This window comes from Myxocyprinus asiaticus, chromosome 14 (assembly GCF_019703515.2).
Source record: "Myxocyprinus asiaticus isolate MX2 ecotype Aquarium Trade chromosome 14, UBuf_Myxa_2, whole genome shotgun sequence".
Taxonomy (NCBI): Eukaryota; Metazoa; Chordata; class Actinopteri; order Cypriniformes; family Catostomidae; genus Myxocyprinus; species Myxocyprinus asiaticus.
This window is the reverse complement of record NC_059357.1, coordinates 33233603-33247771: the sequence shown is the minus strand read 5'-3', so window position 1 is coordinate 33247771 and position 14169 is coordinate 33233603. Positions and strand designations below refer to the sequence as shown.

At 37.8% G+C, this 14169-nt stretch overlaps 1 protein-coding gene across 6 annotated transcripts in view; it reads left to right on the top strand.

Annotated features, from left to right (window-relative positions):
• The first annotated feature begins 1686 nt into the window (after positions 1-1686).
• The window catches only part of LOC127451453 (ubiquitin carboxyl-terminal hydrolase 31-like), a 220067-nt gene continuing 207584 nt past the window's right edge, over positions 1687-14169 (top strand). For 2 of the 6 annotated variants that reach the window (XM_051716180.1, XM_051716179.1), the window contains exon 1: positions 1687-3465. In XM_051716180.1, the coding sequence (XP_051572140.1) occupies positions 2938-3465 (528 nt within the window). In that variant the 5' untranslated portion in view covers positions 1687-2937. Of the gene's footprint in view, positions 3466-7455; positions 8291-8462; positions 8614-8692; positions 8761-8853; positions 9337-14169 lie in introns of those variants that run through there. The other 4 variants (XR_007899106.1, XR_007899108.1, XR_007899107.1 and 1 more) reach the window with 4 other exon arrangements.

The following is a 14169-nucleotide window of genomic DNA, read 5'->3' as shown; positions in this document are numbered from 1 at the left end:
TCCTTGCCCAGTTTTAAAGAGACTGTTTTGACTATGATTTTTTCTTTTACAAAGTACTATTGCTGCCAACATAAAAAAATTAAAATAACTATTTCATAAAATGTATTAAGCATTTCTTATGTTATTTCATAGCTACAGTATACTGACTACTGAAACCATGCAAGTTATTATCCAGACTTTTGCTGGGAAGTAAATGTAGAGACTGGACCTCTTGAATACCTTTATTATACACAATGTAAATTCATTGTAAATACTACAAATTATGCATACAAAAAAAAAAAAAAAAAATGTAACAAAATGTGCAATAAATGTGTAAACCTGCATATATTTAAAGGGGCAATAATACATTATGACAAACTTTAACTTTATCAAACACTTTAAATATAAATAATTTAACTAATAGACTCCTACAGCATGTACATATGGGTTTGGTGAAACTTTGTTAAAACGTTCAGGCAGTTCTGGCTTGCATTGCTATATATTTTCAAACTCATTTGAATGATGTGGTGCGTTCCTTTCAGAAGTAATCATCCCTATTCCCTTTATAGACTGTACCCTCCATTGTGAGAGCTTCAAAGGGCTGAAAGGTGTGGGGCTCAAAATTAGTGGTCATTTTATTGTAAATTCTGTTAGCAATGACCCTACAGCTAGGCTACCATTATTATTCTCCCATAGAAAAGCCCTGTGAAGGTATCATGTAAGCCAAAATCCCCTAAAGTAGATTATATTAAAATAATTTTTAAATGATCTAAGAATCTGTTTTTGAATGTTCATGATTTCAAACTTCAGAGGTCAAAACTTACAAGCTGTAAGATGCTCTCTTTCTTTCTCTTACTGCAAGAACTATAAAATTTCTAACTTCAAGCATTTAAAAGTATAAACTTTCAGATAAGGTTCAGTTAAACCAACATTATAGTAAATTAATTTGTTCAATGTTCAATTTAGTAACTTGTTTCACTTATTCTAGTCATAATTTCCCTTATAGTGTATAAAATGTGCTATAACTAAATTTAAATAAATAAATAAAAACAACAATATTTTATTCACAGATGTGTAAAGTTTACTTGTAACTAGTTACTTAAATTAAGTTCAGTTCACTTGAGCCAAATAAGTATTTACTTGGAAAAGCATGCAAATTCATTAGTTTAAATTAATTTAATTGTGGACATTGGTTCCACACAATGAAAATGAGTTTCTTTGATGTAAAATTAAAATGTAGGCTCTACTGTGACAGGCTGTGTAGAAAACCTAAATGAATTGAGTTAACCTGACTTAAATTTGATCTGATCAAATAACTCTATTGAACCTATTGAACAATGGATAATTTATTTGTTCAATTCAATGTTGCCATCCTATTTGATCTTCATGGATATTTTGTCCTATTTGGAGCTTCACATACAGGGTCACAATGAGCTGTTGTATGGAAAAGAGCTTCATGATTCTTCAAAAATTCTCATTTTGTACTTTTGTAAATGGTTTGGAACAGTAATGGTGAATAAATAATGTGCACATTTTTCCTTTACATGTACTCAGTTGTCTTTCACTGTCTTCTATTCCCATCTTTGCTATAGATACTTAAAAATGGTCTTGCAAGTCGTACATAACTATGCTATTGTGCAACTTAGCATGCAATACATAACACGTCAGAGTAGTCTGACTGTGCAAAAGCAAAGTACTATGAGTCAGTGGAGCAAGAGGACAACCCTAATCCATTAACACCAATACAGTAGATACCAGAAACTACCTGCACAAGACTACTGCTGGACTGTGACGTCAGAGCGCACCGCCGCCCTGCAGTGTCAGTGATTTTTTAGAAAAGCACAAGAGGACGAGACGGCCCACCAACAACCACTATCAGATTTGGCTCTACCGGAAACCATCAGACACCTTAAAACTGCACGGGCGTTAAGAAAACCGCTGAGTCAACAGGGAAACATGACGGGTTTATTTTCGGATGTGCGGTTACTGGGAATCGCACGCTGAACTCTCGCTTGGTCGCGCGCCTCTGCTGCTGATGCATCGAGCTCGCGCTGGACAGCTGGATAGATTCTCAAAGTACATAAGCTAAATTATCTCGCGCACACGTACAGTCTGGACGCTTTTGCTTTATATTTGTCTGTCGGAGCAGGGCAGTTACCCTGGATGGAGTTCCAGTGCATCGTTCGATTATGCATCCACTCACTGGGAAATGAAGCAGCAGCTAGCGCACTAGCAGCGCGAGCTAACCACTGTCCCATATTATGACAGTGATCTGCATGCCTACAGCGTTTTATTACAAGCGGCCGTCTGGTTCCAGCACGTGCATTTGAATTTAATGCTGGTGCAGGACGGGCAGCGTGCATTTCTGGGATCTACGGTAGAAATTAACTTTTTCCTCTCATTTCACTGACATGGCAAACGGTTAGCTTGGGCAGGCCTAGCTAGCCAGAGCGTTCGCTAGTATGGAATCTCTTCACTGGATTAGACAGCATGCAAAACTGCAAGCGTAATAGCGGCTTGTTTTTAAAGGGTGTAGTGAGTAATAACGGGGCCAGCAAGCTTATATTAAAATATGCTATAGATGCGGAGAGAGTGGTTGGCTGTCACTAGTCGCAACAAAATAACGGACTGTTTGGTTACTACCAACTTGACATAACAGGTCTTTAATGTCTTTAAATGTGGCAGGCGCGCGCACGTTTCACAATGCATTTTTTCAAGGAAGAATCCGATTGTGTTACTGAAGTGAACATTTGGATGATAATAGAGGCTCTGCCTCCGGCTAGCTAGCTCTCAATCGGTTGTCTGACATTGAAAAGTACCATGCCAGATCTTGAGCCGATTTTACGCTCCAAATAAGTAGCCAGCTATAACAAACAGTCCGCGTTTTATCTTAGCTGGTGTTGTAGCTACAGCCTCGATATCACCATTGAGAGAGGGGATGCCCTAAACACTTCAACCATGTCGAGCAAAGCTTCGAGTAAAGAGAAGAAGTCCGGCTTCAGCAAGAAGCTCTTCCGCCGGGGCTCGGTGCGCTCCGTCGGGAGTTTTATGAGCAGAGTCCTGAAGACTCTTTCCACACTCTCTCATTTCGGCTCGGAGTTACACGCCGCGGAGGGCGACAAGGACGACGGAGGATTCACAGCCTTCAAGAAAGAAGGCAAAGGATCCGTCGCCTCGGATGAAAGCGACTGTGGTGGGTTTCTCTCCAGGGACAAAGTTCCCGGAGTGGCTGGTTTGAAAAACCACGGCAACACGTGTTTCATGAACGCTATTCTGCAGTGCCTGAGCAACACTGAGCTCTTCGCGGAGTATTTGGCGCTGGAGCAGTATCGAGGAGATGAGACGGACGATGAGAAACCCAAGACGAACGGTGTCGTGCAGAGGAAGGGCGGCCAGGACAAGGGAGAAGTTACCGAGCAGCTGTCTGGATTGGTCAGAGCCCTGTGGACGTTTGAATACACGCCGCAGCACAGCCGCGAGTTCAAAGTAAGTTCGCCCGGAATTTTTGGAACAGGTGACGTTGTTCACCTGGAATATTTCACATGAAAGCTTTATCGATGGTTTAAGCATTATGTGTGTGTGTGTGTGTATATATATACCTACTACATGAAAGATATCAATGAAATAGGTGTCCTGAAAAATTGCACTTGTCTCTGTGACATAACGAAAAGAACCTGACCGCGGCAAACTTTGATGCGGGTGTCTGTCTCACGCCGGTTTCACATATCCTCCGTGAGCGTGGTGTGAGCAGCGCGTTTTCGTTTCAGTGCACATGTTAACAGATTACACTCTTCACATTAAAAGCCTGTGAGCCTAGTTTGGCGCCGAGCCTATTTTTGCCGCGTGGCTCACCTTTGAATCAGTGGCCCTGTGTACAGTAGAAAATTAAAATAATCAGGAGTTTATAGAGAATTGGTATGCCCGCCTTACTGGTAAAAGAGACAATCACATTTTAGATAAAGACATCGCCTGTCAATCAACTCAAGAACATGGGCATTAGCTGATCCAGTGTAATCTGAGGTAAAGCAGCACAATTTATGACACTATTGTTGTCAGATTTTACTGCTGACTTTATATTCTTTGATCCTAATCATGACCAACCGTTTTGAAAATTTCAGTCTTTCCCCATTCAAGTAGATAGGAGCTGTACTTTTATGCCACTTGTTTACAGAGAAAAATCTGCCCAAGAACTTTCCAAAGATGACTGCCGAGTGGACTGACTTGCCTTGCTTTGATATGTTAACCAGTCATGACCAAGTATGCTGGTAAACAAGTGCATGTGACTGCCCGCCGTTGCCGTAGGAACCTAAATAAGAGAAGCAGCCAATGTGAAAGCACACATTGCTCACGTCTAGCTCACACCCCGCACATGGAGTATGTGTGAATCCAGCGTCAGTATGTAGGCAAACCCTGAAGTAATGGACCCTTTTCACACGTCCATGTTTGCAAAGCGGAAGTCGTCATAGTTAAACTCGAATGGGAGAACACAGCAAATTAAATTTTAGCTTACCCCATTTGCTCCAACAGTAAAAGAAAAAATCATCGATTATGCTTTCAAAGCTTGGCAAAAGAAGATAAAAATATAGCTGCAAGCAGCAATGATGGGCCCCAAGCACAACTGGTCCATTTCCACCCAGTGGCTTTCGGAAAACAATGCAAGGTGGACACATGCATTTGACATTATTCTAAACAATTTTGAAGCAATTTGGGTAAATATAGGAGGACTATTTTAAAGTCTGTTGTAAGAGCCACACTTCCTGCTGCTAGGTGGTGGCACTATGACCATGACCCAAAATAGTCAAATCCATGTGATTAGCCCCCAAAACTAAACATACATCTCAATTTTGATCTAAATCACACATTGCACACAGAAGATCTCAGACACCTCCTGTTTCCCATTTTTCGCCATTAATTTAATGCCTCAATGTTTGATATATCAAAATCTGCTCACAATTTAGCATCTTCAGTGTCTTGGCATTATGTTTTCTAAATGTGGTGACAGTCTCATGAATCACCTAGGAGGAGTATTTAAAAGTTCAGAGATTGCAATATTTAAAAAAAGTCCAAAATGGCTGACTTCCTGTTGGGTGGACCTAATAACTATAATTATGAAAGTTGTCTGGTTGATGAGAACTATATATGTACCAATTTTGGTGACTGTAGGTGAAAATGGGGGTGCTACAGAGGACATCTTACACACCCATTTTAAAGGGGGCACTACAGAGCCCCCCCACATGCCCATGCATGAACTTTTGCCCAGAACTAATGGCCAACGACTCTGATGTGTTAACATTTCATGAAATTTTAAGCCTGCCAAGTGCCTCAAAAACACCCAAATATAGGAAGAAAGGAATAATAGCAAGCATTTAAGATATCATATATCCCTTTACAATTTTACATCAGCAGTGACTTGACATTATTCTAAAGAATTTTGAAGCAATTCATGTAAACACAAGAGGGCTATTTCAAAGTCTGTTAAAAGTGCCATACTGCCTGCTGCCAGTTGGTGTTGCTATGACCGTGGCCTAATGGCCGACGACTCTGATGTGTGTGCAAAATTTCAAGAGTTTTCACACATTAAGTACTCCAAAAGTACCGAAAACCTTGAAAGAATAATAATAATCCTTAGTAGAACAATAATAATAATGCACTGGATAACAGCAGTAAGGAGAGAAACAGGACAACGTTTTTGTCACTCTCTCAGCTCTGTATTAGAAGCCTCATCGCAGCTGTAGTAACTGAATTTTTTTTTATTTTTTATTTATTTATTTTTTTATTTTTTAAGTATTCCAGGGTAATATAATACAAAGCACAATGTTATAAATTTACACTAAATATTTAAATTTAGATTTAAAATTGGAAATATCAAAATGTTTGTGACATTAACAGTGTTAAAGAAGGCGGAAACGCATCATAATAGGTCTGTGAAAAAGGTCCATTCGCCATGGGTACCCTCGGGATTTAGAACAAAATCTGGCCAAAAAAAAATGTGTGTTTGCGCTCGTTTCGGTGGTTCGTAACAGCTTGCCTGGGTGAACCTTTAAGAGAACTTCTAACTGGCTGCTAAACACCTTGTGGCCATTGGTCCACATCTTCGTTAGGTGATACTTGAGGCACCACTTACTATTTTGTTAATCAGCCAGTATTCAATGTAAACACACATGCGTGCAAGACCATGTCATACATTTATTTATTTTTTTAATTAGTCTACAAAAGGAATCAAATCTACTCAAATACTCTCAAGTGCCCATTCACTCATGTGCCATGTGCAGCGAAAGCCATTTACACATCTGCCCAAAGTAAGATATGCCTATCATCATTCTTTTGTGTGTATTTTGTCCATTAACACTTTTATACACCCATCTTTGCAGTTGCATTAGTGTCATCATAAATTACAATAAAAGAGTGTAATCAGCGGATATTATGGCACGTATGGTGTGTTAGCGCATTAGCATCATGAATTCAGAATCTAAAAAAGACAAATTAAATTTTCTACTGCATATATATTTAAATCATCATCGAGTTGTTATTGCATGGTAACAGCTTCTTTTACGGACCTCACGTGAATTCTACTCATAGAATGAGGCATAAAGTCATTGATAACACATTTTAATGTTACATTAGTTAAGGTTTTACATGTAGCGTCCTCATATTTGAATGCTCCTTTTAGTGCCTCCCACAGCAGTGTGGCAGGTGTCTGAATGTTCGGAAACAGTATACTGTTGCTCGGCTGTTTAGAACTTTTTACACCTGAATGAAGAACTTCTCCAGAAGTATAACGTGCCTTTACAGCAGTCACTCACAGAAGAAAATGTGAAATGCTTTGAAATCTGAGCTGTACCGTCACAGTTTCAATGGAATGATTACACATCACAACACGAGAGTGTGTGTTTGACAGGGTTAGAAATCGGATGGAGCAGGACGTGGGTCTCTCCACTCCTTCACATCCTGCGTCGCCCCCCATTTAGGTATTACCTTCGTATTTGTGCAGATAACCCTCGGAAAAACAACTTGTAACCTTTGAGTTTAGATTTAACCGTTGATGGACGATGCGGTCAACATCTCCAAATGTAAATGCAGGCAAAACTTTTAAGGACTGTGAAAACACACACACTTTGGCAGCGGCCATAGTTGCGTTTTCCATCTATGACGACTTGCGCTTTGTGAACATGGAAGTGTTGAAAGGGTCCATTTATCTTGTAGAACAAAATGGCGAAATAGCCTTCCGAGCTCGCCTACAAAGCAATGTCATGGCTGAACAGCTCTTTTAAACCTTATTCACAGCTGCATCATCTTTAATTTTTGACAGGAATTACAACGTGGCTGTGAGTGATAGACAAACAGTCACTTCAGTGAGTTGAACAGTTGTTTAAATGTTTTTGGATACTTCCGCTGACCAAAAAATAAATAAATAATATATATATATATATATATATATATATATATATATATATATATATATATATATATATATATATATATTTCTGAGAAATTTCAGTAGACAAAAAAACTCCACATGAGTTGTGGAAAATTTGATGTGATCTTTGGGGTTCTAAATAGAACCCTAGGGTTCTTTACTCAGCTTGAACGCTTTATGCCAAAAAGGTTCTATTTACAAAGATTTACAGAAAAAAATAACCCTTTTTGCACACAAGGGTTCTTTGGGTTGAAAATTGCTTAATGTGAATATGTATGTATGTGTATGTGTAATTTACATAATTGAAAGTTTTGTTTATAAATAGTTTTGAACACTACACTGCATTACTTTGCATTTGCATTTCATACTGCAGAAAAAATAAACTTTTACAATGTACTTCTACAGCTTTGGGTTTGATTAGAAAAGGATAAATGACAGATGATCAGATCCAATGTCCTTTCTCTTTTAGACGACAGGTTATTGTAGTATTAATATACAGTCTATTGTATAGTCTATTCTTGACTCATAATTCAACAAATATGCAAAAAATTGCGTTTATCATAAACAGCAAACAACTTGAGCTTGTAGCGCTGGTTATTTTTTGTCCTATCTACATAGAGCAAAGGCACATTTAAGCTGCGCGCTTGCAGACGTGAGTGATCAAAATGCGCAAGCATCTTATTTCAAATTTTAACGGTCACGGAAAGACGGTTGAGCTGAAAGTTTGAAGGCTACTTTTAGCCTGGTAAGTAAGAGAAATAAATTAATTTGTTGATAAATTTGGTTATTTTTATTTATTTTGACCTAACCTCTTGTCATTTATGACTTACACGTTTATTTCAGCGAGCACAAAGAATCAATGTCGTACAGGCCTGCGATATTCTCCATCAGGATGTAAGTAATTTTTCAAAGATTACAAGAGTGTGAATGTGTCAAATATACAAAGTCAGAGAGAGGAAGTGATGGAAATGTTTCAATATCTCAACTTGTGAGTATTTGGTGTTTGTAGTTTTATTGTCATGTAGCCTACAAAAATATGATAATTATGTATTTTTTTTTATTGAAGATGCCATATTAATTGAACATGGGTTTTTAGCAAGACCTTCAATTCATAGCACTTCTGAAGTCCTGACCACCAACATCATCAGAGCCAAGAGAAGTGAAAGTCAAAGGGGACATTTGACTTCAAAACAATGACATAAACAATGTCATAAAAGGTACATATTTTTCTATCATTTCTCATTATTTTGCATTGCATTTTTATGATAATAAATAATGGTTAATTTCTGTTTGCAGTGGCTCTGGTGTGCAGCATTACTAGTTTGACCATCTTCATACAGATAAAACACAACACTCCTATTCATGTAAGTTTTAAAATGTAATTTAGAGAGATAGCAATTTCTTTGTTTTTATTTACTCTGCATACTGACAGCAGGTCTATTAAATGTTTCACATAGTTACAGGGATCAGCACATCCATCCTTATCCTGATCTTTCATATGGTGTCCAGACCGCTCAGAGAGTGCAGAGAGTTTGTATCAAATTGATGACATGGAGATGGCTGAAGTGAAGTCATCCAAAAGTATCCAATAGACCTCACTCAGTGTGTTTCATTATAACCATGCTGTAGGAAGACCCCCCAGTGGCAACAAAATGATTCTGTATCTACCCCAGTGCTAAAATTGTTTAACAGCTTTTCATAGGTCATTTATTTTTACTTTGTTTTTTACTTGTTTATTAATCCTACTTATGGTTATAATGTTAACTTAGTTAATGTTAAATTATTTAATGTGTATGATTTTTATATAAATAATGTTACTACAAATTAACTTTAAGCTTATTATTATAAACTTGTGGATTTATTAAGTCAATTCTCATAACTATTGCATTATGAATTGTGTTAATTATTGCTTGTGTTGTTGTAAATACAAACTATTAAAAATGCTTAATAATACTTAAATGTCTTTTATATGGTTATTTCACTTTTTTAGAGATATGTTTAGAGATACTGTATGAACTATTCAATTCACATATCCATTAAATGTTCTTCTGGTAATAAAACAAAAACGAATTAAAAAAATTAGACAAAGCCAAATGTTACAGTTGCATTTTAGACAAATATGAAGCAACAATAGAACCCTTTAGGTTTTGGAGAGTTTTGATAGCTTCATACTGTGCATTACATTGAAGAGACGGTATGTCTATCCCTCACAGCCTCGTTTTTATTACCATCAAAAATCAAAGATGGTATAAGTTCTATGGCTTGAGTTAGGGGTGGATGATATGACCAAAATCTTTTTTTTTTTTTTGGTATATTTATTGTAATGTCTATTTTTGGATAATCTAGTCAGTCAGTGAATTAAATACTTAATAAATGAAACCTACTTGCTTTTTAAAAATGTTTCTATATTTGAAACTTGACATAGTCAAATAAAAAAATAAAATAAACATAACTTGGTTTTAAATCAACTTTACCATAATGCTACATTTCACGTTAATCCACATTTCAGTCTGATATGTTGTTGACCAAATTATTATTGTTATTATAAACTGTCCTCAAGAAACTAATCTTCTCAAAGCAGTGCAACAAAGAATATAATATATTAGTAAAAATTATCCTATGAAAATAAACTCTAAAGGCTCTTAAGTCATCTTTATAGAGAATATACAGTATGAATATCTGAAGGCAAACATGGCCGGTTTGTTTTCTGATATCTAACATAATTTCAAAAGAATTTAGTAAGGTTGATGATGTTTAGTTTAAAAGTGAGTCTTGGGCACGGGACTACCGTTTTATTTGACCAATGGTTGATGGGGCGGTGTTTAGGGAAGGTCTTATTTTTTGTAATTCCGTTTGTTGCCGCTAGTGCTGAAGAAATCACTTACAGCAGCATCAGTGTATGTATAATGTTCTCTTCGGTATTCAGCAGCAGCTCTGCACCGCTACTAAATCTACAGCATCAAATAAAACCATATATAGTTGTGGCCAAAAATATTGGCACCCTTGGTAAATATGAGCAAAGAAGGCTGTAAAAAATGTCTTTATTGTTTATCCTTTTGATCATTCATTCAAAATATTCACAAAAATCTAACCTTTAATTGAAGTAAACTAATTGGGGGTATCTCATAATTAAATAAATATTTTTCTCCAAAACATGTTTGCCACAATTATTGGCACCTCTAGAAATTCTTATGAGTAAAATATATATGAAGTATATATTCCCATTCATATTTTACATTTTTTAGTACACCTGGGTGACTAGGAACATGCAATTGTTCAACCATGACCTCCTGTTTCACATGGGTATAAATATGAGGTAACACAGAAGCCAAATTCCCTTAGTCATTCATCACAATGGGTAAGACTAAAGAATAAAGTTCTGGGTAGGGTTGCACCAGCTGTGCGTAAGTTCACACATAAGTTGAGACGTAAAGTTCACATTAAGGGCTTAGTAATTACTAGTTAGTTTGTAACTAAATCAGTGCTTAATTTGGTTGCACCACCTGTTCTTAAGGCAAGACTTAACTAGTAGGTCGTAAGCTCACCGTAAAGTAATGTGTAGTCGCATTATATGACGTTTACCTGTATTGATCCAATAAACAACCTTCAAATTTGTACACAGAAGTGTTAAAAATCTGTGAACTTCAATTTGATCTTGTTACAGTTGATGTTCAAAACTTGTTTGCTCACGTAACTGTCAGCTGTGATAAATTATAACCCCATTAAAATACGATATGTAATAAAAGTAGGTTTGATAAATAGCATATTTGCCTTGTGTAAATAACAATATATAGGAACTGTATCTAAAATAATTGAGGGGTGATAAATAGAGTTGTGCTCAAAAGTTAGTATACCCTGTCAAATATTGTGAAATTTTGGCATTAATTTTGAAAATATGACTTTTATTTAAGGATTGTGATCATATGAAGCCATTTATTATCACATAGTTGTTTGGCTCCTTTTTAAATCATAATGATAACAGAAATCACCCAAATGGCCCTGATCAAAAGTTTACATACCCTTGAATGTTTGGCCTTGTTACAGACACACAAGGTGACACACACAGGTTTAAATGGCAATTAAAGGTTAATTTCCCACACCTGTGGCTTTTTAAATTGCAATTAATGTCTGTGTATAAATAGTCAATGAGTTTGTTGCTCTCACGTGGATGCACTGAGCAGGCTAGACACTTGTCCATGGGGAGCAGAAAGGAACTGTCAAAAGACCTGCATAACAAGGTAATGGAACTTTATAAAGATGGAAAAGGATATTAAAATGGTATCCAAAGCCTTGAAAATACCAGTCAGTACTGTTCAATCACTTATTAAGAAGTGGAAAATTCAGGGATCTCTTGATACCAAGCCAAGGTCAGGTAGACCAAGAAAGATTTCAGCCACAACTGCCAGAAGAATTGTTCGGGATACAAAGAAAAACCCACAGGTAACCTCAGAAGAAATACAGGCTGCTCTTGAAAAATACGGTGTGGTTGTTTCAAGGAGCAAAATACGACAATACTTGAACAAAAATGAGCTGCATGGTTGAGTTGCCAGAAAGAAGCCTTTACTGCACCAGTGCCACAAAAAAGCCCTGTTACAATATGCCCGACAACACCTTGACACGCCTCACAGCTTCTGGTACACTGTAATTTGGAGTGACGAGACCAAAATAGAGCTTTATGATCACAACCATAAACGCTATGTTTGGAGAGGGGTCAACAAGGCCTATAGTGAAAAGAATACCATCCCCACTATGAAGCATGGTGGTGGCTCACTGATGTTTTGTGGGTGTGTGAGCTCTAAATGGACGGGGAATCTTGTGAAAATTGATGGCAAGATGAATGCAGGATGTTATCAGAAAATACTGGCAGACAATTTGCATTCTTCTGCACGAAAGCTGCGCATGGGACGCACTTGGACTTTCCAGCACGACAAGTTGACCCTCCAGTGGTTACAGCAGAAAAAGTTGAAGGTTCTGGAGTGGCCATCACAGTCTCCTGACCTTAATGTAATCGAGCCACTCTGGGAAGATCTCAAACGTGTGGTTCATGCAAGACAACCAAAGACTTTGCATGACCTGGAGGCATTTTGCCAAGACGAATGGGCAGCTATACCACCTGCAAGAATTTGGGGCCTCCTAGAAAAATATTACAAAAGACTGCACGCTGTCATTGATGCTAAAGGGGACAATACACAGTATTAAGAACTAAGGGTATGCAACTTTTAAAAAATAGGGAGAAATACCCCAGCTTGGATGGCTATTTTTCCACTGAGAATGCTGATCTTCAGAAAGCTGACAGCATCTCTGCTTGGGAGTGGCAACAGGTGATCGCACACTCTCGTCACTCTCTCTCCCTCTCTCGCACACACACACACACACACACACACTCTCTCTCTCTCTCTCTCTCTCTCTCTCTCTCTCTCTCAAACGCGCACACACACACACACACACACACATCCTTGTTTATCCAATAACTTGTTAGAAACAGCACAAGCCGTGATACTATTTCTGAAGTGAAATTTTTAAATTACTAATAAAGGCTTGGACGTATCATTTGAACCAGCAACGGCAGATTCTGATCCATCGCATAATAAAGTAGTACTATGCACAAATGCGTTTTTATGACCGTACTCAGTTTTTCCTAATTTTTTTTAAATTACTTGTTAATTGAACTGTTGTATATAAGCAATATCACACTCGCAATCGTGCTATATGGCCCTAAATCAGAACTGCTGTGATTACCTACGGCCGAATCACAGCAGTGCTGATGTAGGGTCATATCGCACTCTTGCTCGTGTGATATTGCTTAAATAGCTAAAGCATTGAAAATACCCATTTCCACCATCAGGGCAATAATTAAGAAGTACCAATCAACTGGAGATATTACAAATCGGCCTGAAAGAGGACATGTGTCTATATTGTCTCCATGCATGGTGAGGAGGATGGTTCGAGTGGCCAAAAATTCTCCAAGGATCACAGCTGGAATTGCAGGAATTAGTTGGGTCTTGGGTTCAGAAAGTCTCCAAAACTACGATCAGACCTCACCTACATCACCACAGGTTGTTTGGGAGGGTTTCAAGAAAAAAGCCTCTGCTCTCATCCAACAACAAATTCAAGCATCTTCAGTTTGCCAGACACTACTGGAACTTCAAACGGGACTGAGTTCTATGGTCAGATGAAACAAAAATAGAGCTTTTTGGCAGCAAACACCAGAGATGAATTTGGCGCACACAGAGAGGTAGCCATATGGAAAAGTACCTCATGCCCACGGTTAAATGTGGTGGTGGATCTTTAATGTTGTGGGGCTGTTTTTATGCCAGAGGTCCTGGACATCTTGTTCGGACACATAGCATCATGGACTCTATCAAATACCAACATATAAAAAAATCAAAACCTTATTGCCTCTGCCAGAAAGCTTAGAATGGGCTGTGGTTCGATATTCCAGCAGGACAATGATCCAAAACACATATCAAAATCAAAACAAAAATGGTTCACTGACCACAAAATCAAGGTTCTGCCATGGCCATCCCAGTCCCCTGACCTGAACCTCATAGAAAACCTCTGGGGTAAACTGAAGAGGAGAGTCCACCAACATGGACCTCTGAATTTGAAGGATCTGGAGAGATTCTGTATGGAGGAATGGTCTCAGATCGCTTGCCATGTGTTCTCCAAACTTATTAGGCATTATAGGAGAAGACTCAGAGCTGTTATCTTGGTAAAGAGAGGTTGCACAAAGTATTGAATATAAGGGTGCCATTTATTGTCACACATACAGT